This window comes from Gymnoscopelus microlampas (genome assembly GCF_963454915.1).
Source record: "Gymnoscopelus microlampas genome assembly, chromosome: 16".
Lineage (NCBI taxonomy): Eukaryota > Metazoa > Chordata > Actinopteri > Myctophiformes > Myctophidae > Gymnoscopelus > Gymnoscopelus microlampas.
This window is the reverse complement of record NC_139953.1, coordinates 46,046,546-46,071,869: the sequence shown is the minus strand read 5'-3', so window position 1 is coordinate 46,071,869 and position 25,324 is coordinate 46,046,546. Positions and strand designations below refer to the sequence as shown.

At 41.1% G+C, this 25,324-nt stretch overlaps 1 protein-coding gene across 1 annotated transcript; it reads left to right on the top strand.

The window, feature by feature from the left end:
- Positions 1-364: 364 nt before the first annotated feature.
- LOC311063032 (uncharacterized protein) lies at positions 365-24,951 on the top strand (the record flags this gene model as incomplete). Its single annotated transcript, XM_084082248.1, has 7 exons — positions 365-397; positions 3,289-3,445; positions 5,142-5,258; positions 5,781-5,918; positions 6,202-6,345; positions 7,812-8,101; positions 24,946-24,951. The coding sequence occupies 7 exons, from the start codon at positions 365-367 to the stop codon at positions 24,949-24,951; spliced, it is 885 nt and encodes a 294-aa protein (XP_083938374.1).
- Positions 24,952-25,324: the final 373 nt, after the last annotated feature.

Here is a 25,324-nt window from a genome sequence, read left to right as displayed (position 1 = left end):
CTAATAAACTGTAACAAAAAAAACATCACATGGATGCACGTGGGACGTATCATCAGTGTTGTAGCCTGGTGTCATAGGACGTTTCGGGTCTCGCAACATACAGGGTGTATGTTTTGAGACCCAGGTGACCCAGCCAGGGTTGATCAAGCCCCGACTTACGTCCCAGGTAGCTACCCACGGTCAGCCCTAAACAGGGAAAGACAGGGCCACTCAATACGCTTGTCCGAAACTACTCTGCCAGGAATGGGGGAGAGGAGAGGCTCTGGCACGTGGAGGGACTAGGCTCTGTGGATGGCCTCCTGGCCGGGCTCCTCCTCCGTCTCACCAGGTCCAGGACTTGAGCTGAACTAAACTTGGCAACAACATGGTTGATGGAAAGAAGATGGGAATCCACGACGTCAGCATTGGATGCGAAAAGTACCCACAAAGTTCAAAGAAATGGATCCACGATGCCCTTGTGAATGGCCCCCATAGCCCTCGAAACCCCAAACCAAACACACAAACGCACGTGTGCACACACGTGACCAAGGTTGAATGTTTCTGTTAAATAGGGTTTTTCATCTTACATTCAGTGCTGTTAATCATTACTGTTTGCTTTGCTTTGAAATAAATTGACAAATGACTTGCCAAAGTTGACTTTCTTGTGTAAATTGGCATCTTGAACCAATATGGTTGCAGTGTTGCTGCAGTCTATGGTTGCAAAGGTGAAGTGCTCCCTCTTGTGCTAAAAATGTTAATTGTGAGTATAACAAGAGTACAATTCTCTAAACGTTGTGGGTTAATAATTAGGCTTAATACATTTCTTATATTATTTTAATTGGATATTCAGTCAGTCAGGCAGTCAGTCAGTCAGGCAGTCAGTCTGTCAGTCAGTCTGTCTGTCTGTCTGTCTTTCTATTGTTGCGAACGCAGCGGAAGGAGGCGCGCCTTCGCGCAAGTGGAGCTTACTATGAAACCGTGCTCGGCTTGTATGTGTCTCTGTGTCTCTGTGTGCAGTATGTGTGCAGCCGCGCCCCCATGTGACTCACGCTCTCATTGGCTGCATGCACTACAGTGTGGCTGAAATCCCCCTGGGTGACTAATTACACTCCTCTGAGATAAATATAGCAGCTACAGTCAAAAATAACACATCTACAAGCATCTACACGAGTTCATCTATTGGGATATCTAAGAATTCCATGTCATTTGTGCATATTTCAGGCCGGATGGCAAGTTGTTATTTACACTCCTCTGAGATAAATATAGCATGACTGTAGCTGCTATATTTATCTCAGAGGAGTGTAAATAGTCACCCAGGGGCAGGCGGATTTCAGCAATTTTTTGGGGGGGGGCAAACTGTCCTCCAACTAAGGCGTTTTCAACTTGCCATCCGGCCTGAAATATGCACAAATGACATGGAATTCTTAGATATCCCAATAGATGAACTTGTGTAGATGCTTGTAGATTTGTTATTTTTGACTGTAGCTGCTATATTTCTGTCAGAGGAGTGTAATTAGTCACCCAGGGGCAGGCGGATTTGAGCCATGTTTTTTTTTTTTTTTTTCAGCCACACTGTAGTGCATGCAGCCAATGAGAGCGTGAGTCACATGGGGGCGCGGCTGCACACATACTGCACACAGAGACACACACACACACACACAGAGACACACCCCGAGCACGGTTTCATAGTAAGCTTCACTTGCGCGGACGCCTCCTTCCGCTGCGTTCGCAACCACTGAAATATACACAACACACTGTTTCTACAGTGCAGTTCTGTATTTCTGTCACCCTGGCTAGGAACAGTATGCACAGTATTCTGTAAATTCCACCTAGAATAGGATTACGTACATATAATTGTTGTTGTAATGCCTAGACAGTGAAGTCACCCATTGGTTTCTACTCGGCTAATTCAAACCCGCCATCTTGGAATTTCCATCCCCAAATGGAACCGGAAAACAAATTGGGAGGAAAGGCAGCGAGGACGGGTCTTCAGGCTGTAGAACCAGCAGCCCTAGAAGCATACCCAAATGTGTCATCAATTTTAAAATGAATGGGGCCATAATGTAAGGGATGCAGAAAAGATCAACGCTGGAGCAGCGCAGGCCTTTTATTATTTACGTGGAAGTACAAAAAGTGACTGACGTTTCGGTCTTACGATCTTCCTCAGAGTTTTGTACTTGCACCAAAATAAAAAAAAATGCTTAAACCAGTGGTTCTCAAACTTTTTCATGTCAAGGACCCCCAAATTGACACTTATTAGCCCGCGGACCCCCATTTCAAAAGATATGCCAGGGACCCCCCATAAGAGAAGATTTTTGTACGGCTCTAGCAGTGATTCTCAACCATTTTAATTTCAAGGACCCCCAGTTTGACATGCATTATGGCTACAGACCCCCATTTAATGGCATTTCTATCACTTGGACCGCAATTTATTGTAAAATCTATGTCAATTTAACTCTGAGAGTGTACAAATGGAACCAAATTACAGACCCATAAGGGTCCATTTGGTGCCTAATCTATCATTTAGCTGGGGACCCCCTGGAACTCCCTCAAGGACCCCTGGGGGTCCCCGGACCCCACTTTGAGAACCAATGGCTTAAACTGTCCGTGCTGCTCCAGCGTTGATCTCTTCTGCCTCTGTTCTCCCTGCCTCTGTGAAGCACCGGACTGGCCGTTTTAGGCTGAGATCAACGACAACCAAGTCCAGATACTAGAATGTGTAAATTGGGACAATGAGAGATTATCTGTGCTGTGCCAAGTGGGCCGGCCAGACACATTAAAAATGCAAATAAGACAACAATAAGGTATAGTTTTATGGTGTGTGTGTGTGTGTGTGTGTGTGTGTGTGTGTGTGTGTGTGTGTGTGTGTGTGTGTGTGTGTGTGTGTGTGTGTGTGTGTGTGTGTGTGTGTGTGTGTCTTATCTCCACCCCCTTAGCATCCTCATTTGAGACAATAAAAGCTTGACCATCAGTTCAGATCAAACACACAACTCACAGTGAGGGAGGACAGACTGTCTTTCCACAGCTACAGGAGGCTCTATCTTCACTTACACACCTCTTCCAGCAGGAGGCGAAAGGCACTAAGAAAGCAACAGTGCCTGGATCATTCAATGCACGTGTGAAACACGTTGACCCGGAAGTAAGTGCGTGTTGTGATCTTTGTCGAAAAAACGTGTCATAAAGGAGGTAAAAACGTGTCAAATGGAGTCTGTACGGCTGAAGATAAATGAGCACATGACGACGGTGGGAGAGGAGATATTGTGTGTTTTGGACAAACAGCAGCGTGGTGCTGATGTTTGTTGTGTGAAGCTTGTCAGAGTGTTTGTGTTGGAGCGCCTCAGTGCGGCTGCAGAGTTCATGTGCAACCTCTTCCAGAGAGAGATAGAGAAGCTAGAAACTCTGCTGGAGAAACAAAACAAACTGATGGACATTGATTTTGATATGGACATCGATCTACACACTGCAGGTATGTCTGTTACACACACAACATCGAACTATACACTGCAGGTATGTCTGTATACACACACACACACACACACACACACACACACACACACACACGCACACACAACATCAAGTAGGCTTTGTTTTGATGACTGAGATTAACTCCTCGCACACACACTTAATATCATAAATATATATAGTCTCTATATATAGTGTCTAGTCCTTATTTGTGTGACATCATAGTCCTAACTAGACACGTCGCAATTGGCAATTGCAAAGTGTGGTTGCGCCGACGCCGGTCGGGACTCGAGTAATACGCCGGGAGGAATACCGTCGGAGACTGCGCCAATTACATTGTCACGTCACTCCTGAGATCACTTGCGTTTAATTTTGAGAGGATTGATCCCCCAAAAATCATGTTTTTGCATCAAACGGTTACATCTTGCGCATTTGTGGCGCCCCCTATGGATCAAAGTGGAAATGCTTTTGGAGATCCGTTGAGTAAACCACCCTTGACATGTGATTCAAATTTGGGATTGACCGGAGGTTTCGTTTGTGATTTTTGGCCTTTTTTGTAAAACGGGCCCCTCCCGCTAACTTTGGAAGCCATTTAAGGGCGAACCGTAAGGACTATCAAAATTCTGCTTGGAGATCTTTATCGCATGGGTCCAGAGATCATGTGTACCCATTTTTGTGAAATTTGGACAAAATATGTGGGAGGAGGAGCTAAAAGTGTGTTTTGAAGAAAATTCAAAATGGCGGAAAATCTGTCCTGACGCAAATGGGCGTGACCTATATGGGGAGTTGCGTCATGACCCAAGGAATCTAGGGAAAAATAAATTTTGATTTTACGACCTACGGTTCAAGAGTTATAGGCCAAAACGTAAAATGGGCTGTTATAGCGCCACCATGTGGCCGACTGGTGTGATCCTTTTTGAAATAATTTTGCAATAAACTATCAACCTCCCCTCCAAGTCTTGGACCTGTAGCCCTTACGGTTTCCGAGAAAGAAATACTTGAATGGGATTATTTGCAATTCCCATTAAAGTGGATGGGGAAATTTAATGCACTAATAAATCAATATCAAAAAATCTATCTAGACGCAAATGGGCGTGGCCTATAAAGTTGCGTAATGACCCAAGGAATCTAGGGAAAAGGAAATTTTGATTTTACGATCTACGGTTCAAGAGTTATAGGCCAAAACGTAAAGTGGGCTGTTATAGCGCCACCATGCGGCTGACTGGTGTAATTATTTTTTCAATAATTTAGGAAAATATTATGAACCTCTCCTCCAAATGTGGTAACTCTAGCTCTTACGGTTTCTGAGCAAAAAATACTTGAACTTGAGTTTTGGCACTTTTCCATGAAAGTGGATGGGGCAATTTAATGCACTAATAAATCAATATCAATAAAACTATTTAACCAATCTCTTAGCCTTATACAAGCGCACGATTCCCGGTCAGGACGGTCATTTTGACATATAGCACTAAATTGGGAAAAATAAACTGTGGGAGGAGATGCGCGGCAAAGTATTGTTTATCTAGAAGAATAATAAGTCAAGTGTGAAGATAACTATAGTCTGGTTGCCCTGTTGGGCAACCACTCTAATTATGAAAGTCCTTCTTCATGTCACATTAAAGACCTTATTATGAAAGTCCTTATTTATATCACATCAAAGTCCTTATTATTAAATTGCGTATTGTATTCCTTCATTCCAGACCAGTGTGTGGAGTCCAGTCTGCAGGTGAAGATCAGTTCTCCAGCCAGGACTGTTTCTATTAAACAGGAACCTGAAGACCACCTTAAACAGGAACCTGAAGACCACTTGGATCTCAGTAAGTTATAAGCACTTTCTCTTGATTTATTTTACTGGTGAAAGTGGGCCGGTACTTAGGGTGTAAAGATTTTTATTTTATTTAAGCATTGACAATGCTTAAATCAATTAATGAATGGGTTCACTGAAGCCGTTCAGTTAATTCTACTTCAATATTAACTAACCAGCTGCAGAAGACTCAACTGATCTAACATTTACAAGTATTTAGTTTAAAGATAATAGGGACTGCCAAGAGTATACCTAGCGCTAAAGTAAAAGTGCAATATATCAGCTACCTAATTTCATAAACAGATGAGACAAAATAGGAAAATCAAATGAGCAAGAGCTAAAACAAATACGTGTATTGAATAAACAAGATCTAATAAAACAATAAAACAAGAGTTTGTACAACCATCAAATAAAATATTTGCAAGATGTGGGCAAAGAGTAATCTCGTTGATACTTTTTCCAGACACAACTGGTCACTGAGGTACTGCAGTGGACGTCAAACCTTTTACAGAGTCTCATTGTATCTTTTTCCTAGACTTCCTGCATGTACCTGTGTGTAAAGAGGAGATTTCACCTGAAGAGGAGCGGAGCCCCAATCTGGTCCAGGAGGAACCGGAACCTCCACAGATTAAAGAAGAACAGGAGGAGTTACTTGAAAGACCAGAAGAGGCTGGTGGGTCAACATGACATTACTAGCAGTGAAAAGCGAAAACTAGCCGCCATTAATTCCGAAACACCAGGACTCACAAATCACTTAATTATTATTTTTTTAAAATAGCTAAATTAGTTGATCTACAAGCTCACAACGCATCACAAGGCAGGATGGAGGCAATTATTCTAGCACTTACCTAGTGACTGCACCTTTCAACTGAACAGAACATGGTAAACATCTATGGTTTGATTTGATTGCATGGTATATGTAAGGCAAAACTTATTGCTACTGGTGATTTCCACAGAGCACCACATGGAGAGGTCTACATTACCTAGAGAGATTGCCTCCCAAACATCTTCAACATTTCCAGAGGAACAGCGAGAGACGGACGAGGGACGTGGACTGTTTGATTCAACGATGCAACCTGTTGTAAAGTTGTACAGGATAGGTATATAATGTTTTATTTACTTTACAACCTGTAGTATCTGCTTGTACGGGATAGGTATATACTGTTTTATTTACTTTACAACCTGTAGTATCTGCTTGTACGGGATAGGTATATACTGTTTTATTTACGGGTAGTTTAAACCTGTAGTAAAGTTGTACAGGATAGTTATTAAGGTTGGACGATATGCCAAAATATGTAATACATCGTCGCCCCCAAACATTGCAGATTGACGACATATTTGCTCTAGAAAAGCAATATTGTGAGAATAGATCCCTAGTCCTTTAAGCTCGAGTTATACTTCGCCGTACAGCGGGTCGTGTGTCGAAAATAGCAGATATACAAGCTCACAAGGTGTCGGGATGCGACACATTGAGAGCTTGTAGATCTGACATTTTCGGCGCACGACCCCGTCGTACGACAAAGTATACATTTGGCTGTGACATGTAACTGCCATCACACAGTTTGTGTACAATTTAAGAAGCAAGGCAGAAATGTGTTTTAACAAAAGTACAAAAAAGGTTTTATTTAATTAACAGGTTATTTCATTCTTTTCAGTCTCATCAACATCATTATCATTAAAAGGTGAATGTATCCAATGGGATGAGTAATAACAACAGTGGGTTAACAATAAAATATACTGGGCATATATGGGCCAGTGCTGGGGGAAGATGGGCAGGCTGACCGGCCCAGGGTAGTGGCACCCCAATAGATCACAGCAAACCAAAGCAAAATAAACAACATGAATTAAACAATAGCAAAAACCACAGAAAAGGGGCATTACCTCAACCATTAAGCGGCCGTCACCTGTTCCCAACGTGGATCCCCAGCACCAGGACTGTAATGGAAATGGTCATTAATAACCCACAGCAAAATATATGAATCTTTATTTATTTTATTGGTGAAAGTGGGCTGGTACTGAGGGTGTAAGGTCTGATATGAATCAGGTGATCGATTTAAGCGTTAACAATGTGACTACATCGATGCATGGACCCCTGCATCTATCTAAATGTACCATGAATAGCATGATGGTTCTGTTGTAAAGGTATTAATGGGTTCACTGAAGCTGTGCCGTTAACTCACCAGCTGCAAAAGACTCACTGAACTGGTCACTGAGGTACTACAGTGGAGGTACAAGATTCAAAACCTTTTATAGTCTCATTGAATATTTTTCCTAGACTTCCTGCACGTCCCTGTGTGTAAAGAGGAGGTTTCACCTGAAGAGCGGAGCCCAAATCTGGTCCAGGAGGAACCAGAACCTCCACAGATTAAAGAAGAACAGGAGGAGCTACTAGAAAGACCAGAAGAGGCTGGTGGGTCAATGTTGACATTACTAACAGTGAAAAGTGAAGATGATGATGAAAACAGAGAGACAGAGCCTGTAGCCAGCACCTCAGCTGAACACATGAATACACAAGCTGATGGAACATCAGTTTACAACAACAACATCCAGTTTACGCATGCTGTAGTGAAGTCTTGGACCAGGACTTCGCAACAGCCTAGGGCTGAGGCGCAGGAAGCGATGCAGGAAGCGATGCAGGAGGAGGTGCAGGAGGAGGTGCAGATGCAGGAAGCGATGCAGGAGGAGGTGCAGGAGGAGGTGCATGAGGAGGTGCATGAGGAGGTGGAGGAGGCGCTGGAGGAGGCGGTAGAGTGGGCGGAGTGGACGCCGGAGGAGGCCGCGGCGTGGGCGGCGGAGTGGGGCCCAAAGGGCAAAGACCACGAGGACAGACTGGATGGCTCTGCAGCCCATCAGATGGTCAAGTTCCCACCCACTGCGAAAAAGTCTGGTCCAACTAGGGCATGCCGAGTCTGTTACCGCCGGGGAGAACGGAAGGAGACAAGATACGCATGCAAATCCTGCAAGGTCCCCTTACATCCTCTTTGCTACTCGGTGTATCACTGTAAGAAGAATTATTTTTGAAAATCTCACACACACACACACACACACACACACACACACACACACACACACACACACACACACACACACACACACACACACACACACACACACACACACACACACACACACACGCTTTATCTCTTTTTGCATTTCATGTAACATGGGCAACTATTGACCAGAGAAGTCAAGGACTGAAACATGATGTGATGATGTGATGATGATGATGATGATGATGATGATGAGGAGGAGGAGGAGGTGGTGATGATGATGATGATGATGATGATGATGATGATGATGAGGAGGAGGAGGAGGAGGAGGTGATGATGATGATGATGGTGATGATGATGATGATGATGAGGAGGAGGAGGTGGTGGTGATGATGATGATGATGAGGAGGAGGTGGTGATGATGATGATGATGATGATGTGGTGGTGATGATGATGATGGTGATGATGATGTGGTGGTGGTGGTGGTGGTGATGGTGATGGTGATGGTGATGATGATGATGATGATGAGAGATCAACTCAGAAAATGTTTTCTTGCTTCAGTATGTCCTGTAACAACCCTGTAATAACCCTGTAACAATTGAGCCCACACACACACGTGTTCAAAAGCAGTTTTTTTTTTTTATAAAGTATTGTTTACATGACTGTCAAAGGCGAAAAATAAACGTCAAAGACTTGAAATCATTTTTTATTGTCTAAACGTGTTTCTTTCACTAAAACTCTGAATCCAAGAAAAAATGACAGTTTTTGGTGAAAACAAGCTGTATTCAACTACCTCTAGCTAAAAAACAGAACATGCTATAAACTCAGATTTTTCTCGGATGAAAGAAGAGATTCTAAGCTTTATTTTGAGATATTCCATGTGTTCATAGTCCTAGCACAAAACGTTTTATGACTCTAAACGTGTTTATTTTACTAAATCGCTTATATCTCTGAATCTAAGAAAGAAAGGTCATTTTTTGGTGAAAGCAAGCTGTATTCAACTACCTCTAGCTAAAGAACAGAACATGCTAGAAACTCAAATCCCTGGCACTGAGGGAACCTTTTCTGAAAAACCCCTCTGGCAGGGAATGTGTTAAAGTGCGTATTGTATTCCTTCATTCCAGACCAGTGTGTGGAGTCCAGTCTGCAGGTGAAGATCAGTTCTCCAGCCAGGACTGTTAAACAGGAACCTGAAGACCACCTTAAACAGGAACCTTTAGACCACTTGGATCTCAGTAAGTTTTAAGCATATTCTCTTGATTTATTTTATTGGTGAAAGTGGGCCGGTACTTAGGGTGTAAAGATTTTTCTTGATTTAAGCATTGACAATGCTTAAATCAATTAATTAATGGGTTCACTGAAGCCGTTCAGTTAATTCTACTTCAATATTAACTAACCAGCTGCAGAAGACTCACTGATCTAACATTTACAGGTATTTAGTTTAAAGATAATAGGGACTGCCAAGAGTATACCTAGCGCTAAAGTAAAAGTGCAATATATCAGCTACCTAATTTCATAAACAGATGAGACAATATACGAAAATCAAATGAGCAAGAGCTAAAACAAATACGTGTATCGAATAAACAAGATCTAATAAAACAATAAAACAAGTGTTTTTGTACGAGTTTGTACAACCATCAAATAAAATATTTGCAAGATGTGGGCAAAGAGTAATCTCGTTGATACTTTTCCCAGCCACAACTGGTCACTGAGGTACTGCAGTGGACGTCAAACCTTTTAGAGAGTCTCAATGTATCTTTTTCCTAGACTTCCTGCATGTACTTGTGTGCAAAGAGGAGATTTCACCTGAAGAGGAGCGGAGCCCCAATCTGGTCCAGGAGGAACCAGAACCTCCACAGATTAAAGAAGAACAGGAGGAGTTACTTGAAAGACCAGAAGAGGCTGGTGGGTCAACATGACATTACTAGCAGTGAAAAGCGAAAACTAGCCGCCATTAATTCCGAAACACCAGGACTCACAAATCACTTAATTATTATGTTTTTAAATAGCTAAATTAGTTAGTAATCTACAAGCTCACAACGCATCACAAGGCAGGATGGAGGCAATTATTCTAGAATACCTATAGTGACTGCACCTTTCAACTGAACAGAACATGGTAAACATCTATGGTTTGATTTGATTGCATGGTATATGTAAGGCAAAACTTATTGCTACTGGTTATTTCCACAGAGCACCACATGGAGAGGTCTACATTACCTAGAGAGATTGCCTCCCAAACATCTTCAACATTTCCAGAGGAACAGCGAGAGACGGACGAGGGACGTGGACTGTTTGATTCAACGATGCAACCTGTTGTAAAGTTGTACAGGATAGGTATATAATGTTTTATTTACTTTACAACCTGTAGTATCTGCTTGTACGGGATAGGTATATACTGTTTTATTTACTTTACAACCTGTAGTATCTGCTTGTACGGGATAGGTATATACTGTTTTATTTACGGGTAGTTTAAACCTGTAGTAAAGTTGTACAGGATAGTTATTAAGGTTGGACGATATGCCAAAATATGTAATACATCGTCGCCCCCAAACATTGCAGATTGACGACATATTTGCTCTAGAAAAGCAATATTGTGAGAATAGATCCCTGGTCCTTTAAGCTCGAGTTATACTTCGCCGTACAGCGGGTCGTGTGTCGAAAATAGCAGATATACAAGCTCACAAGGTGTCGGGATGCGACACATTGAGAGCTTGTAGATCTGACATTTTCGGCGCACGACCCCGTCGTACGACAAAGTATACATTTGGCTGTGACATGTAACTGCCATCACACAGTTTGTGTACAATTTAAGAAGCAAGGCAGAAATGTGTTTTAACAAAAGTACAAAAAAGGTTTTATTTAATTAACAGGTTATTTCTTTTTTTTCAGTCTCATCAACATCATTATCAATAAAAAGTGAATGTATCCAATGGGATGAGTAATAACAACAGTGGGTTAACAATAAAATATACTGGGCATATATGGGCCAGTGCTGGGGGAAGATGGGCAGGCTGACCGGCCCAGGGTAGTGGCACCCCAATAGATCACAGCAAACCAAAGCAAAATAAACAACATGAATTAAACAATAGCAAAAACCACAGAAAAGGGGCATTACCACAACCATTAAGCGGCCGTCACCTGTTCCCAACGTGGATCCCCAGCACCAGGCCTGTAATGGAAATGGTCATTAATAACCCACAGCAAAATATATGAATCTTTATTTATTTTATTGGTGAAAGGGGGCTGGTACTGAGGGTGTAAAGTCTGATATGAATCAGGTGATCGATTTAAGCGTTAACAATGTGACTACATCGATGCATGGACCCCTGCATCTATCTAAATGTACCATGAATAGCATGATGGTTCTGTTGTAAAGGTATTAATGGGTTCACTGAAGCTGTGCCGTTAACTCTACTTCTGTATTAACTAACCAGCTGCAAAATACTCACTGAACTGGTCACTGAGGTACTACAGTGGAGGTACAAGATTCAAAACCTTTTATATAGTCTCATTGAATATTTTTCCTAGACTTCCTGCACGTACCTGTGTGTAAAGAGGAGGTTTCACCTGAAGAGCGGAGCGCAAATCTGGTCCAGGAGGAACCAGAACCTCCACAGATTAAAGAAGAACAGGAGGAGCTACTAGAAAGACCAGAAGAGGCTGGTGGGTCAATGTTGACATTACCAACAGTGAAAAGTGAAGATGATGATGAAAACAGAGAGACAGAGCCTGTAGCCAGCACCTCAGCTGAACACATGAATACACAAGCTGATGTAGAGGACTGTGGAACATCACAACCAACTAGTGATGACCAGCTCCTTTCTTCACACTGTTCTGAATCAGACACTGAAGACAGTGATGAGTGGGAGGAGACATGGGGAGATCAGTCAGCTTTAAACACCCTGAAATCACACAAGACACAAACAGAGTGTGCCAAAATGTTTAATCAAAAGGTACATCTGATTCACACAGGGGAAAGGCCCTTTGCCTGTACAGTTTGTGGTAAAGGCTGTGTTAGCATACGTTATCTAAAACAGCACATGAGGAGGACTCATACAAGCGAAAAGCCCTTTACTTGTAAGGTTTGTGGTAAAGGCTGTGCTCGGAAGGATAATCTAAAAACACACATGATGACTCATACAGGTGAAAAGCCCTTTTCTTGTACAATTTGTGGTAAAGGCTGTGCTCGAGAGGGTAATCTAAAAGTACACATGATGACTCATACAGGTGAAAAGCCCTTTTCTTGTACAATTTGTGGTAAAGGCTGTGCTCACAAGGTTAATCTAAAAATACACATGATGACTCATACAGGCGAAAAGCCCTTTTCTTGTTCAGTATGTTGTAAAGGCTTTGTTAGCACAAGTGGTCTAAAAAAGCACATGATGACGCATACAGGCGAAAAGCCCTTTTCCTGTAAAGTGTGTGGTAAAGGCTGCGTTCAAAAGGCTAATCTAAAAAGACACATGAGGACTCATACAGGGGCCTTTAGTTTAAGTTAGTCACACAGACACATTATGATCATTCAGTCTTATCCAGGATGACAATGATAAAGCAGAGAGATAATCTGACAATCAACATGACTGAAGAAAATAAACATTAATAGTTTCTCGTGATGGATTTTTATTTTATTTTGTGTATGGATATTATTTTCTATTCAACATGATGGAATTTCATTTTCTTTTTAAAATCTTTATAGCATTATTCCCTCCAGCTCATTTACTTATTCAGTTACTGGTAGTACAATATGAGCATCACTGTGTCTGTCCACATTTGTCAGGATTTAGCAAGTCATATTCATTTATATTCATGCAATAATTATGTTCATTGATATGCAGTAAATAATAGTGCAGTAAAATGCTGACAAACTACTGGGTTTGTGTAACTGTTCACTGTGTGTTGCCACGTGTATTGTTAAGATTGTTGGGATTTTTTTGTGTTGTTTTGTTTTGTTTAGGGTTTCACCACGGTTTCACCACTACAGTTCCTCTATGTGTGCTATATCATTCAAATATTCAACTTCTTGTTTAAGCCCAGAATGACAAGGATATCCACAGGTTCTGTAGAAATGTGATCCTTCACAGTAATATATATGTTACAGCCCAAGTGAGAAACCAGCAAAAATGAGAAAAACACAACGGCAGGCGTCCTTTTTAACAACGCTAGATTGGCTATTTCTGTGAATGTGTCCATGTGGTTAAGCATTTTTGCTTAAACCATGAAGGTATTATTAAAGCATCTGCCCTGTGCCTAAATAAAATGGCATATATTTTGAACTGGAAACATGTCTCTGCTCCTCTTTTAAACCTGACATTTGGTATTCTGAACTGTGAATGTTGTGGTATTCTCTGGGTGAAACTCCCAGGGTGGCGTAGTCTGGTATTCTGTTCCGGACCTAGGTGCCCTGGTCACATAATACTTTGTACAATCCAGTCGATTAAATGCCCCTTACATGTTATCAAGTGTAATGGACACAGGTAGGAATGGCCTCCTGTGTCTCCTAGTGGTACATGTTGGCGTTATGAGTCTCTCAATGAACGTGCTCCTTCTATAGTGCATTTGTAATAAATGTGCTGATAAATAGCAACGAGAAATCAGTTGTACAAGAAAGCAGTGAAGTACAAAAATCTTTATTTGTCACACTCATACATGGCACAAACAGTGAAACTGTATACATACAATACCAGATAATACTATAAAATAAAACACAACACTGATTGAGAGAAATAAAGGTAGAGGCAGGCAAAACAGTAGTATACTAAACATAATGACAAGTATAACATATTTTTAGCAGTAGTGTCACAAATGTTTAAGCCACAGAGCAGATGCGTAATATATCTGGTGTGTACATCATAAGGTTTATTATCATCCTTAAATTATCTTACACCAATGTTTTCTCAGAAGGTCATTTGAAGAAGAGTGCAGTCTGAAAGTTGAACTGAGGTAATAATGGTGTCTTCTCTGTATGTATCTGTGTGTTTTCTGGGGTCCGACCGTCTTTGTTGTGTTGATGTAGTAAAGCAGTAATTCCTCCCTTTTGTCTTGGAGTGGAGAAACACCTCCTCCCAGCTCTCCTCCAGTTAACTGCAGTCAGGGTCCATTTCAATGTGAAAGGCCCATAACAAAAGACACCTAGATGATGATGATGGGCCATGGTCAGAGAAACATTTACACAGCCACAAGTTTCAATATATTTTTGCTTAATTGATTACTTTTCATTGCCACAGAAAGCAAACCCCAAGATATTATTTCCAAAGTTATTATCAAATTATTCTGTGAAATAAAATGGACAGCTTCGGCTATGTGAATAAAATAAAGTTATGATCTGTGTTGTTAATATATTTATATAATTCTAAAATCTGAACACATTTGCAAGGCATGGAAATGAAATTTTGTTTGTATATCACATTTCAACAACAAGGCAATTCTCAATGTACTTTACAGAACATCAAGCAAAGGAAACACAATTATACAATGACATTATGATGCATGTGATCAATACAGGAACAATCATAGGGCCCGGTGGCGCAGTCGGTAGCGCTGTCGCCTCACAGCTAGAAGGTCCTGGGTTCAATTCCCGCTGTGGGCGCTGGGGGCGTGTCTCCTCCTCCGCGTCATCAGCGCCCATACCCTAGGTGGGGTTGGCGAAAGGGCCCACTCTGTGTGGAGTTTGCATGTTCTCCCCGTGTCTCTCAGGGTAGTTGATACCCTCACAAAAACATGTAGTAATCCTGGTCACTAAACTCCTCCCCCATGACAGCCGGGGCGCCTGATGGAGGGGAAGGGAACTTGTTGGAATAACGTGTTCCTTCCACGCGCTACGTCCAACCAGGGAAACTCCCTCCTGTCAGGTGACAAGAAGGTCAGTTGGCTCTCATGCATTGAAGGGGGCATGAGCTCGGCCCTGGCCTCCCTAGGCTGGTGAGGGGAGTGCAGTGCCCAGGATCACTTAGAAAATTGGCACCGGGTGAAAAATAAGGGTTACAAAATCGTGGGATAAAAAATTTAAGAAAAAAAAAAAAAAAATACAGGAACAATCACTGTGTCATTGTACAGCCTGCATATCTTGTGCTTAAATTATTACTACAGAATACATGATGGAAGTAAGTATTCATTTTACAGTCTGCATACCTAGTTGTTGTTGTTTTTATTAATGTCTCCCCCAGGCCGAAGGTGTGGCAGAGACAATGCTTTTGCCCTTGTCCGTACGTGTGTCCTGTTGCACACTCAATGGTAAATATTGTTGTTTCTGCAGACCACGCATTAAAATCACTGTGTTAATCGTGACTTTTCCTGCCAATCACGCATAAATGCGATCTATTAAATAGCGCACTTGGCCGCCAAGATCGCATAAATGCGTTCTATTGAAAAAATTGGGGGAAAAAAGAAAAAAAAATGTATTTTTTTCAATTTGACCCAAAGACCAAGGAGATATGATTTTTCGAAGGAAAAGACTCCTATCCACTTCCTTGTTAACTTAAAACTTAAAAATGATGTATCTCGGCTCCTGAGTACTTTTTAAATTTCAATGAAAAATCTCTGGCAGACAACAGCAAAAAATCTGAAATAACTCTGGCAGGGAAGGGTCATTCACACCAAGCACGATAACGACAATATTGTTGGGTCAATTTCAACGATTTTATGAAGCATTGACAGCCATTCAAAATCCATCAGACATCTGGGATGCAATCTGTCACTAATCCTCAAAAGATTGTGTTATTAATGTAGATGATGAGGAGACTATTATGCAGCTAACACTAGCTGGTAGGTTAACTGTCATTATCTCAGGTAGGGTACAACTATCTCACCTCCTTATAATTAATAATCAGAGTCAGATTATCCATATACATCTTCAGCACTCAGAGATCTCTCTCCCTTCTCTGTGCTCTGACACAGTTGGACTGCACAGCGTTTGGTGCCTCTGTTTACTGTTTTATCAGTGTGGATGCTCACATACGTATCGTTGTAGTTATACTGTAGTTGTGCTTCCTGTGAATGAACTCAGTAGAGTGAACACAGAAACGTGAACACATTGAACCAAATGAAGTATTGTATTTGTAAGATGCCCATCCAACAGTTAACTGAAATGAACTTTAACATTATGATAGCTTTGCCAGTTGCATGGCTTTGACTTCTCCATGGTCTTTCATCAGGTAAAACACTGACAAGGGACTGACCTTTTCAAAGCTCTGCTTGCACAACATGGCAACCTCAAACACTGTCTCCTCCTTGGTCACATTGACATGGTCGCTGGCTTTTAGTTTTATTAACAAAATACTGGAGAGACATGATACTGTGGCAGGCTTTGAATCCCAGGCATTACCAGATCGTCACATGTATACAATCACATTATGAGACATCAACAAGTCAAATAACTATGTAACTCCTAGACAACAAGCTGAACATGGTTCAAGATGTCTTGCCAAACTCTAAATATAGATTACATTTCAAGTCTTCATTCTTTCAGGAACACTTTGATGAATATAAGTATTGAATATATTTTATATCCATCATACTATTACATTTAGTCATATACAAACCAATGGCGACACCATGTGGTTTGAGATACATTTACCTGAGTTAGATTTTCAATATTTTATACTTCTACTCCAGTACATCTCAGAGTTAAATATGTTACTTCAACACCACTACAATTATTTGAAAACTTGGGTTAGATCATTATTACAAAATACACATTTACCACCTATGACATACTTTATACTTCGGCTTTTCAAATATAGCCGTCTACAAGCTCACAACGCATCATGATGCAACACAATGTGAGTTTCTAGATCGACTATCTTCTTAAAATGCTGATGCTGATGTAAAAGCTCACAAAGTGTTGAATTGCAACGAATTGTGAGCTTGTAAATTACCTATTTTCTGTGAATGTTTGCCTTTTATGACCTGCCCAGAATAGGGTTGCTAGGGTTCATGTGGTTTGCTCATTTTGCTGGGGTCCCCCTGAAACACCCTGAACTAAAGGACCCCTAGTTTTTTAAGTATTTATTTTTAATTAGAGTGAAAATCTGCACAGAGAGATGGGCGTTGAGACGATAATGCTTAATATAATTTTACATCTCCTCTCCTGTTCAGGATTAGCCTGGTAAACGGTTTACCGTAAACCCTCCCTCCGGAAATCTCATTTCCATTTGATTGAAATCAAATGGAAATGAGATTTCCGGAGGGAGGGTTTACCAGGCTAGTTCAGGATTTGGCTGATCAAGAACCTTTGCACTGCACACAGAGTGGGGGAGTGTTTACTAATGAATGACATTGTTTCAGTTATTTTAAATGTAGAATTTCTCCAACTACCACCAAACACATGCGATGTACCGAACAGATATAAGTATATCAATCATGGTGTCTCTAGTTAGTTCTTAATTTGCCATATTGTAGATCAGTGGATCTCATTGTAAGGTTTGGGGACCTCCAGGAGTCCTTGACGCAGGCTTCCAGGGGGTCCCCAGCTTAAATGATTGATAGTTAATCTTGATCATTCCAATATATTCAACTAAATACAACAAGATACAACAACTATTTTGAATTTGATCAGAACTTCACTGTGATCTCCATACCTCCATACCTTATATCATTCGATTTGGGTTCCAGAGATAAACATGGAGTTATGTGGTCTAATGCAAATCTAATGTGGGGTCCTTGAAATTAGAGAGTTTAAGAATCACATGTAGATAAACGACAACCAAGTCTAGATACTAGAATGTGTAAATTGGGACAATGAGAGATTATCTGTGCTGTGCCAAGTGGGCCGGCCAGACACATTAAAAATGCAAATAAGACAACAATAAGGTATAGTTTTATGGTGTGTGTGTGTGTGTGTGTGTGTGTGTGTGTGTGTGTGTGTGTGTGTGTGTGTGTGTGTGTGTGTGTGTGTGTGTGTGTGTGTGTGTGTGTGTGTGTGTGTCAAGCTCCACCCCCTTAGCTGCCTCATGTGAGACAATAAAAGCTTGACCTTCAGTTCAGATCAAACACACAACTCACAGTGAGGGAGGACAGACTGTCTTTCCACAGCTACAGGAGGCTCTATCTTCACTTACACACCTCTTCCAGCAGGAGGCGAAAGGCACTAAGAAAGCAACAGTGCCTGGATCATTCAATGCGCGTGTGAAACACGTTGACCCGGAAGTAAGTGCGTGTTGTGATCTTTGGCGAAAAAAACGTGTCATAAAGGAGGTAAAAACGTGTCAAATGGAGTCTGTACGGCTGAAGATAAATGAACACATGACGTCGGTGGGAGAGGAGATATTGTGTGTTTTGGACAAACAGCAGCGTGGTGCTGATGTTTGTTGTGTGAAGCGTGTCAGAGTGTTTGTGTTGGAGCGCCTCAGTGCGGCTGCAGAGTTCATGTGCAACCTCTTCCAGAGAGAGATAGAGACACTAGAAACTCTGCTGGAGAAACAAAACAAACTGCTGGACATTGATTTTGATATGGACATCGATCTACACACTGCAGGTATGTCTGTTACACACACAACATTGAACTATACACTGCAGGTATGTATGTCTGTTACACACACAACATCAAAGTACACACTGCAGGTATGACACAGCGTTTGCATGGTGAGGTGTTAGGTTAGATCTGTTTTTGGGATCATTGCTTTTAGATCAAATGACCATGCAGCCATTAGGCTCCGTTTTGATGACTGAGTTTAACTTCCCCCTCCACAGCTATTCTCACACGCCTACTTTTAAAGTGTAATGTTATACATATCTATAGTATCTATATATAATCTAGTCACTAGTCCTTATTTACGTCACATCAAAGTCCTTATTATTAATTTCGTGTTGTATTTCTTCATTCCAGATCAGTGTGTGGAGTCCAGTCTGCAGGTGAAGATCAATTCTCCAGCCAGGACTGTTTCTATTAAACAGGAACCTGAAGACCACCTTGAACAGGAACCTGAAGACCACGTGGATCTCAGTAAGTTTTAAGCACTCTTTATTTATTTTATTGGTGAAAGTGAGACGGTACTGAGGGTGTACCTCAGTACGATGGTTCGGTTGTAAAAGTATTAATGGGTTCACTGAAGCTGTGTAGTTAATTCTACTTCAGTATTAACTAATCAGAAGAAGACTCACTGATCTAACATTTACAAGTAAGTACTTTCCAAAATAATATGGACCGCCTCTCATTCAGCTTGCCTCGCATCTTCTATGAGAGCTGCAATGTAAACAAACAAAGGCCACATTATTGTGGCAGTTTAATTAGCAGTTTATTTAGGAAACAAATGCAAATACAGCAATTCAAATGCAATGAAAACAGCTGAGATTCTTTTTTGGACACATGAAGCAGAGGGAACGGCATGATATCATGTGACGTTCTATAGAGTCTCATTGTATCCTTTTTCCTAGGCTTCCTGCTCGCCCATGTGTGTAAAGAGGAGGTTTCCCCTGAAGAGGAGTGGAGCTCCAGTCTGGTCCAGGAAGAATCAAAATCTCCAAAATATGAGAGGAGCCCCAGTCTGGTCCAGGAGGAACCACAACTTCCACAAATTAAAGAGGAACAGGAGGAGCTACTTCAAAGACCAGAAGAGGCTGGTGGGTCAACGTTGACATTACTAGCAGTGAAAAGTGAAGATGATGATGAAAACAGAGAGACAGAGCCTGCAGCCAGCACCTCAACTGAACACATGAAAACACAAGCTGATGTAGAGGACTGTGGAACATCACAACCAACTAGTGATGACCAGCTCCTCTCTTCACGCTGTTCTGAATCGGACACTGAAGACAGTGATGAGTGGGAGGAGACTAGGAGAGATCAGTCAGCTTTAAACACACTGAAATCACACAAGACACAAACAGAGTGTGCCAAAATGTTTAATCAAAAGGTACATCTGATTCACACAGGGGAAAAGCCCCTTGCCTGTACAGCATGTGGTAAAGGCTGTGTGAGCATAAGTGATCTAAAACAGCACATGAGGACTCATACAGGCGAAAGGCCCTTTACTTGTAAGGTGTGTGGTAAAGGCTGTGCTCACAAGGGTAATCTAAAAACACACATGATGACTCATACAGGCGAAAAGCCCTTTGTGTGTACAGTGTGTGGTAAAGGCTGTACTCACAAGGATAATCTAAAAACACACATGATGACTCATACAGGCGAAAAGCCCTTTGTGTGTACAGTTTGTGGTAAAGGCTGTGCTCACAAGGGTAATCTAAAAATACACATGATGACTCATACAGGTGAAAAGCCCTTTTCTTGTAAAGTTTGTGGTAAAGGCTGTTCTCAAAAGGGTGATCTAAAAAAACACATGAGGACGCATACAGGCGAAAAGCCCTTTACTTGTAACGTTTGTGGTAAAGGCTGTGCTCAGAAGGGTCATTTAAAAACACACATGATGACTCATACAGTCGAAAAGCCCCTTTCTTGTACAGTTTGTGGTAAAGGCTTTGTTAGCACAGGTAATCTAAAAAGACACATGAGGACTCATACAGGGGGGAAAGCCTTTTAGTGGAGTTAGTCACACACAGGCACATTTATTATCATTCAGTCTAATCCAGGAAGAGAATGACACAGATACTAAAGCAGAGGAATCACATAATCTCACAATATCAACGCAAATAAAAATAACATAGTAGTAATAGTTTCTTGTGAATCGATTTTTTTGTTTTATCTTGTGGAACTTATTTTTGATTCAACATGATGGAATTGCAAATGTTTTTCTTTGTATAATCTTGTATTATTCCCTCCATCTCATAGATTATTAATGGTAAAGCAATATGATCACTCTTGTCTGTCAACATTTGTCAGGATTTTAAAAAGTCAAGTTCATTATTATATTCATTAATATGCGATGCAATAATTATTATTTCATTGATATGCATGCAATAATGGTGCAATAAAGTGCTGACAAGCGGTTCATTATGTGTTGACATGTGTGTTGTTTGGATTGTTAAATTAGCATAGTACATAGTTGGTAGATGCCAAAGAAGAATATTGATGATGTTTTAAATTTGAGCTATCACACCACCTACTGAACGTGGTCATCACAGTGATGACCACATCACAGTGATGACCGCACTTGAAGAAAAGTATAGCTTTGCATTGAATTTGTAGGGGTTAGGGTGTGGGATGGGGGGTGTACTGTGGCGGCCAATCACAGTGCAGCAAATGTCGATGTCCCAACCTCACTTATAGGGGCGGTTACATCGCCCAACAAAGGAAACACAGCTGCTATAATAGAACAGTGAGAATCATGTAGATCTCAGGATTCACATGGGAACGGTGTGGCTCCAATGATGTTCAGATGTTCATACAGTGAAACTGTATACATACAATACCAGATAATACTATAAAATAAAACACAACACTGATTGAGAGAAATAAAGGTAGAGGCAGGCAAAACAGTAGTATACTAAACATAATGACAAGTATAACATATTTTTAGCAGTAGTGTCACAAATGTTTAAGCCACAGAGCAGATGCGTAATATATCTGGTGTGTACATCATAAGGTTTATTATCATCCTTAAATTATCTTACACCAATGTTTTCTCAGAAGGTCATTTGAAGAAGAGTGCAGTCTGAAAGTTGAACTGAGGTAATAATGGTGTCTTCTCTGTATGTATCTGTGTGTTTTCTGGGGTCCGACCGTCTTTGTTGTGTTGATGTAGTAAAGCAGTAATTCCTCCCTTTTGTCTTGGAGTGGAGAAACACCTCCTCCCAGCTCTCCTCCAGTTAACTGCAGTCAGGGTCCATTTCAATGTGAAAGGCCCATAACAAAAGACACCTAGATGATGATGATGGGCCATGGTCAGAGAAACATTTACACAGCCACAAGTTTCAATATATTTTTGCTTAATTGATTACTTTTCATTGCCACAGAAAGCAAACCCCAAGATATTATTTCCAAAGTTATTATCAAATTATTCTGTGAAATAAAATGGACAGCTTCGGCTATGTGAATAAAATAAAGTTATGATCTGTGTTGTTAATATATTTATATAATTCTAAAATCTGAACACATTTGCAAGGCATGGAAATGAAATTTTGTTTGTATATCACATTTCAACAACAAGGCAATTCTCAATGTACTTTACAGAACATCAAGCAAAGGAAACACAATTATACAATGACATTATGATGCATGTGATCAATACAGGAACAATCATAGGGCCCGGTGGCGCAGTCGGTAGCGCTGTCGCCTCACAGCTAGAAGGTCCTGGGTTCAATTCCCGCTGTGGGCGCTGGGGGCGTGTCTCCTCCTCCGCGTCATCAGCGCCCATACCCTAGGTGGGGTTGGCGAAAGGGCCCACTCTGTGTGGAGTTTGCATGTTCTCCCCGTGTCTCTCAGGGTAGTTGATACCCTCACAAAAACATGTAGTAATCCTGGTCACTAAACTCCTCCCCCATGACAGCCGGGGCGCCTGATGGAGGGGAAGGGAACTTGTTGGAATAACGTGTTCCTTCCACGCGCTACGTCCAACCAGGGAAACTCCCTCCTGTCAGGTGACAAGAAGGTCAGTTGGCTCTCATGCATTGAAGGGGGCATGAGCTCGGCCCTGGCCTCCCTAGGCTGGTGAGGGGAGTGCAGTGCCCAGGATCACTTAGAAAATTGGCACCGGGTGAAAAATAAGGGTTACAAAATCGTGGGATAAAAAATTTAAGAAAAAAAAAAAAAAATACAGGAACAATCACTGTGTCATTGTACAGCCTGCATATCTTGTGCTTAAATTATTACTACAGAATACATGATGGAAGTAAGTATTCATTTTACAGTCTGCATACCTAGTTGTTGTTGTTTTTATTAATGTCTCCCCCAGGCCGAAGGTGTGGCAGAGACAATGCTTTTGCCCTTGTCCGTACGTGTGTCCTGTTGCACACTCAATGGTAAATATTGTTGTTTCTGCAGACCACGCATTAAAATCACTGTGTTAATCGTGACTTTTCCTGCCAATCACGCATAAATGCGATCTATTAAATAGCGCACTTGGCCGCCAAGATCGCATAAATGCGTTCTATTGAAAAAATTGGGGGAAAAAAGAAAAAAAAATGTATTTTTTTCAATTTGACCCAAAGACCAAGGAGATATGATTTTTCGAAGGAAAAGACTCCTATCCACTTCCTTGTTAACTTAAAACTTAAAAATGATGTATCTCGGCTCCTGAGTACTTTTTAAATTTCAATGAAAAATCTCTGGCAGACAACAGCAAAAAATCTGAAATAACTCTGGCAGGGAAGGGTCATTCACACCAAGCACGATAACGACAATATTGTTGGGTCAATTTCAACGATTTTATGAAGCATTGACAGCCATTCAAAATCCATCAGACATCTGGGATGCAATCTGTCACTAATCCTCAAAAGATTGTGTTATTAATGTAGATGATGAGGAGACTATTATGCAGCTAACACTAGCTGGTAGGTTAACTGTCATTATCTCAGGTAGGGTACAACTATCTCACCTCCTTATAATTAATAATCAGAGTCAGATTATCCATATACATCTTCAGCACTCAGAGATCTCTCTCCCTTCTCTGTGCTCTGACACAGTTGGACTGCACAGCGTTTGGTGCCTCTGTTTACTGTTTTATCAGTGTGGATGCTCACATACGTATCGTTGTAGTTATACTGTAGTTGTGCTTCCTGTGAATGAACTCAGTAGAGTGAACACAGAAACGTGAACACATTGAACCAAATGAAGTATTGTATTTGTAAGATGCCCATCCAACAGTTAACTGAAATGAACTTTAACATTATGATAGCTTTGCCAGTTGCATGGCTTTGACTTCTCCATGGTCTTTCATCAGGTAAAACACTGACAAGGGACTGACCTTTTCAAAGCTCTGCTTGCACAACATGGCAACCTCAAACACTGTCTCCTCCTTGGTCACATTGACATGGTCGCTGGCTTTTAGTTTTATTAACAAAATACTGGAGAGACATGATACTGTGGCAGGCTTTGAATCCCAGGCATTACCAGATCGTCACATGTATACAATCACATTATGAGACATCAACAAGTCAAATAACTATGTAACTCCTAGACAACAAGCTGAACATGGTTCAAGATGTCTTGCCAAACTCTAAATATAGATTACATTTCAAGTCTTCATTCTTTCAGGAACACTTTGATGAATATAAGTATTGAATATATTTTATATCCATCATACTATTACATTTAGTCATATACAAACCAATGGCGACACCATGTGGTTTGAGATACATTTACCTGAGTTAGATTTTCAATATTTTATACTTCTACTCCAGTACATCTCAGAGTTAAATATGTTACTTCAACACCACTACAATTATTTGAAAACTTGGGTTAGATCATTATTACAAAATACACATTTACCACCTATGACATACTTTATACTTCGGCTTTTCAAATATAGCCGTCTACAAGCTCACAACGCATCATGATGCAACACAATGTGAGTTTCTAGATCGACTATCTTCTTAAAATGCTGATGCTGATGTAAAAGCTCACAAAGTGTTGAATTGCAACGAATTGTGAGCTTGTAAATTACCTATTTTCTGTGAATGTTTGCCTTTTATGACCTGCCCAGAATAGGGTTGCTAGGGTTCATGTGGTTTGCTCATTTTGCTGGGGTCCCCCTGAAACACCCTGAACTAAAGGACCCCTAGTTTTTTAAGTATTTATTTTTAATTAGAGTGAAAATCTGCACAGAGAGATGGGCGTTGAGACGATAATGCTTAATATAATTTTACATCTCCTCTCCTGTTCAGGATTAGCCTGGTAAACGGTTTACCGTAAACCCTCCCTCCGGAAATCTCATTTCCATTTGATTGAAATCAAATGGAAATGAGATTTCCGGAGGGAGGGTTTACCAGGCTAGTTCAGGATTTGGCTGATCAAGAACCTTTGCACTGCACACAGAGTGGGGGAGTGTTTACTAATGAATGACATTGTTTCAGTTATTTTAAATGTAGAATTTCTCCAACTACCACCAAACACATGCGATGTACCGAACAGATATAAGTATATCAATCATGGTGTCTCTAGTTAGTTCTTAATTTGCCATATTGTAGATCAGTGGATCTCATTGTAAGGTTTGGGGACCTCCAGGAGTCCTTGACGCAGGCTTCCAGGGGGTCCCCAGCTTAA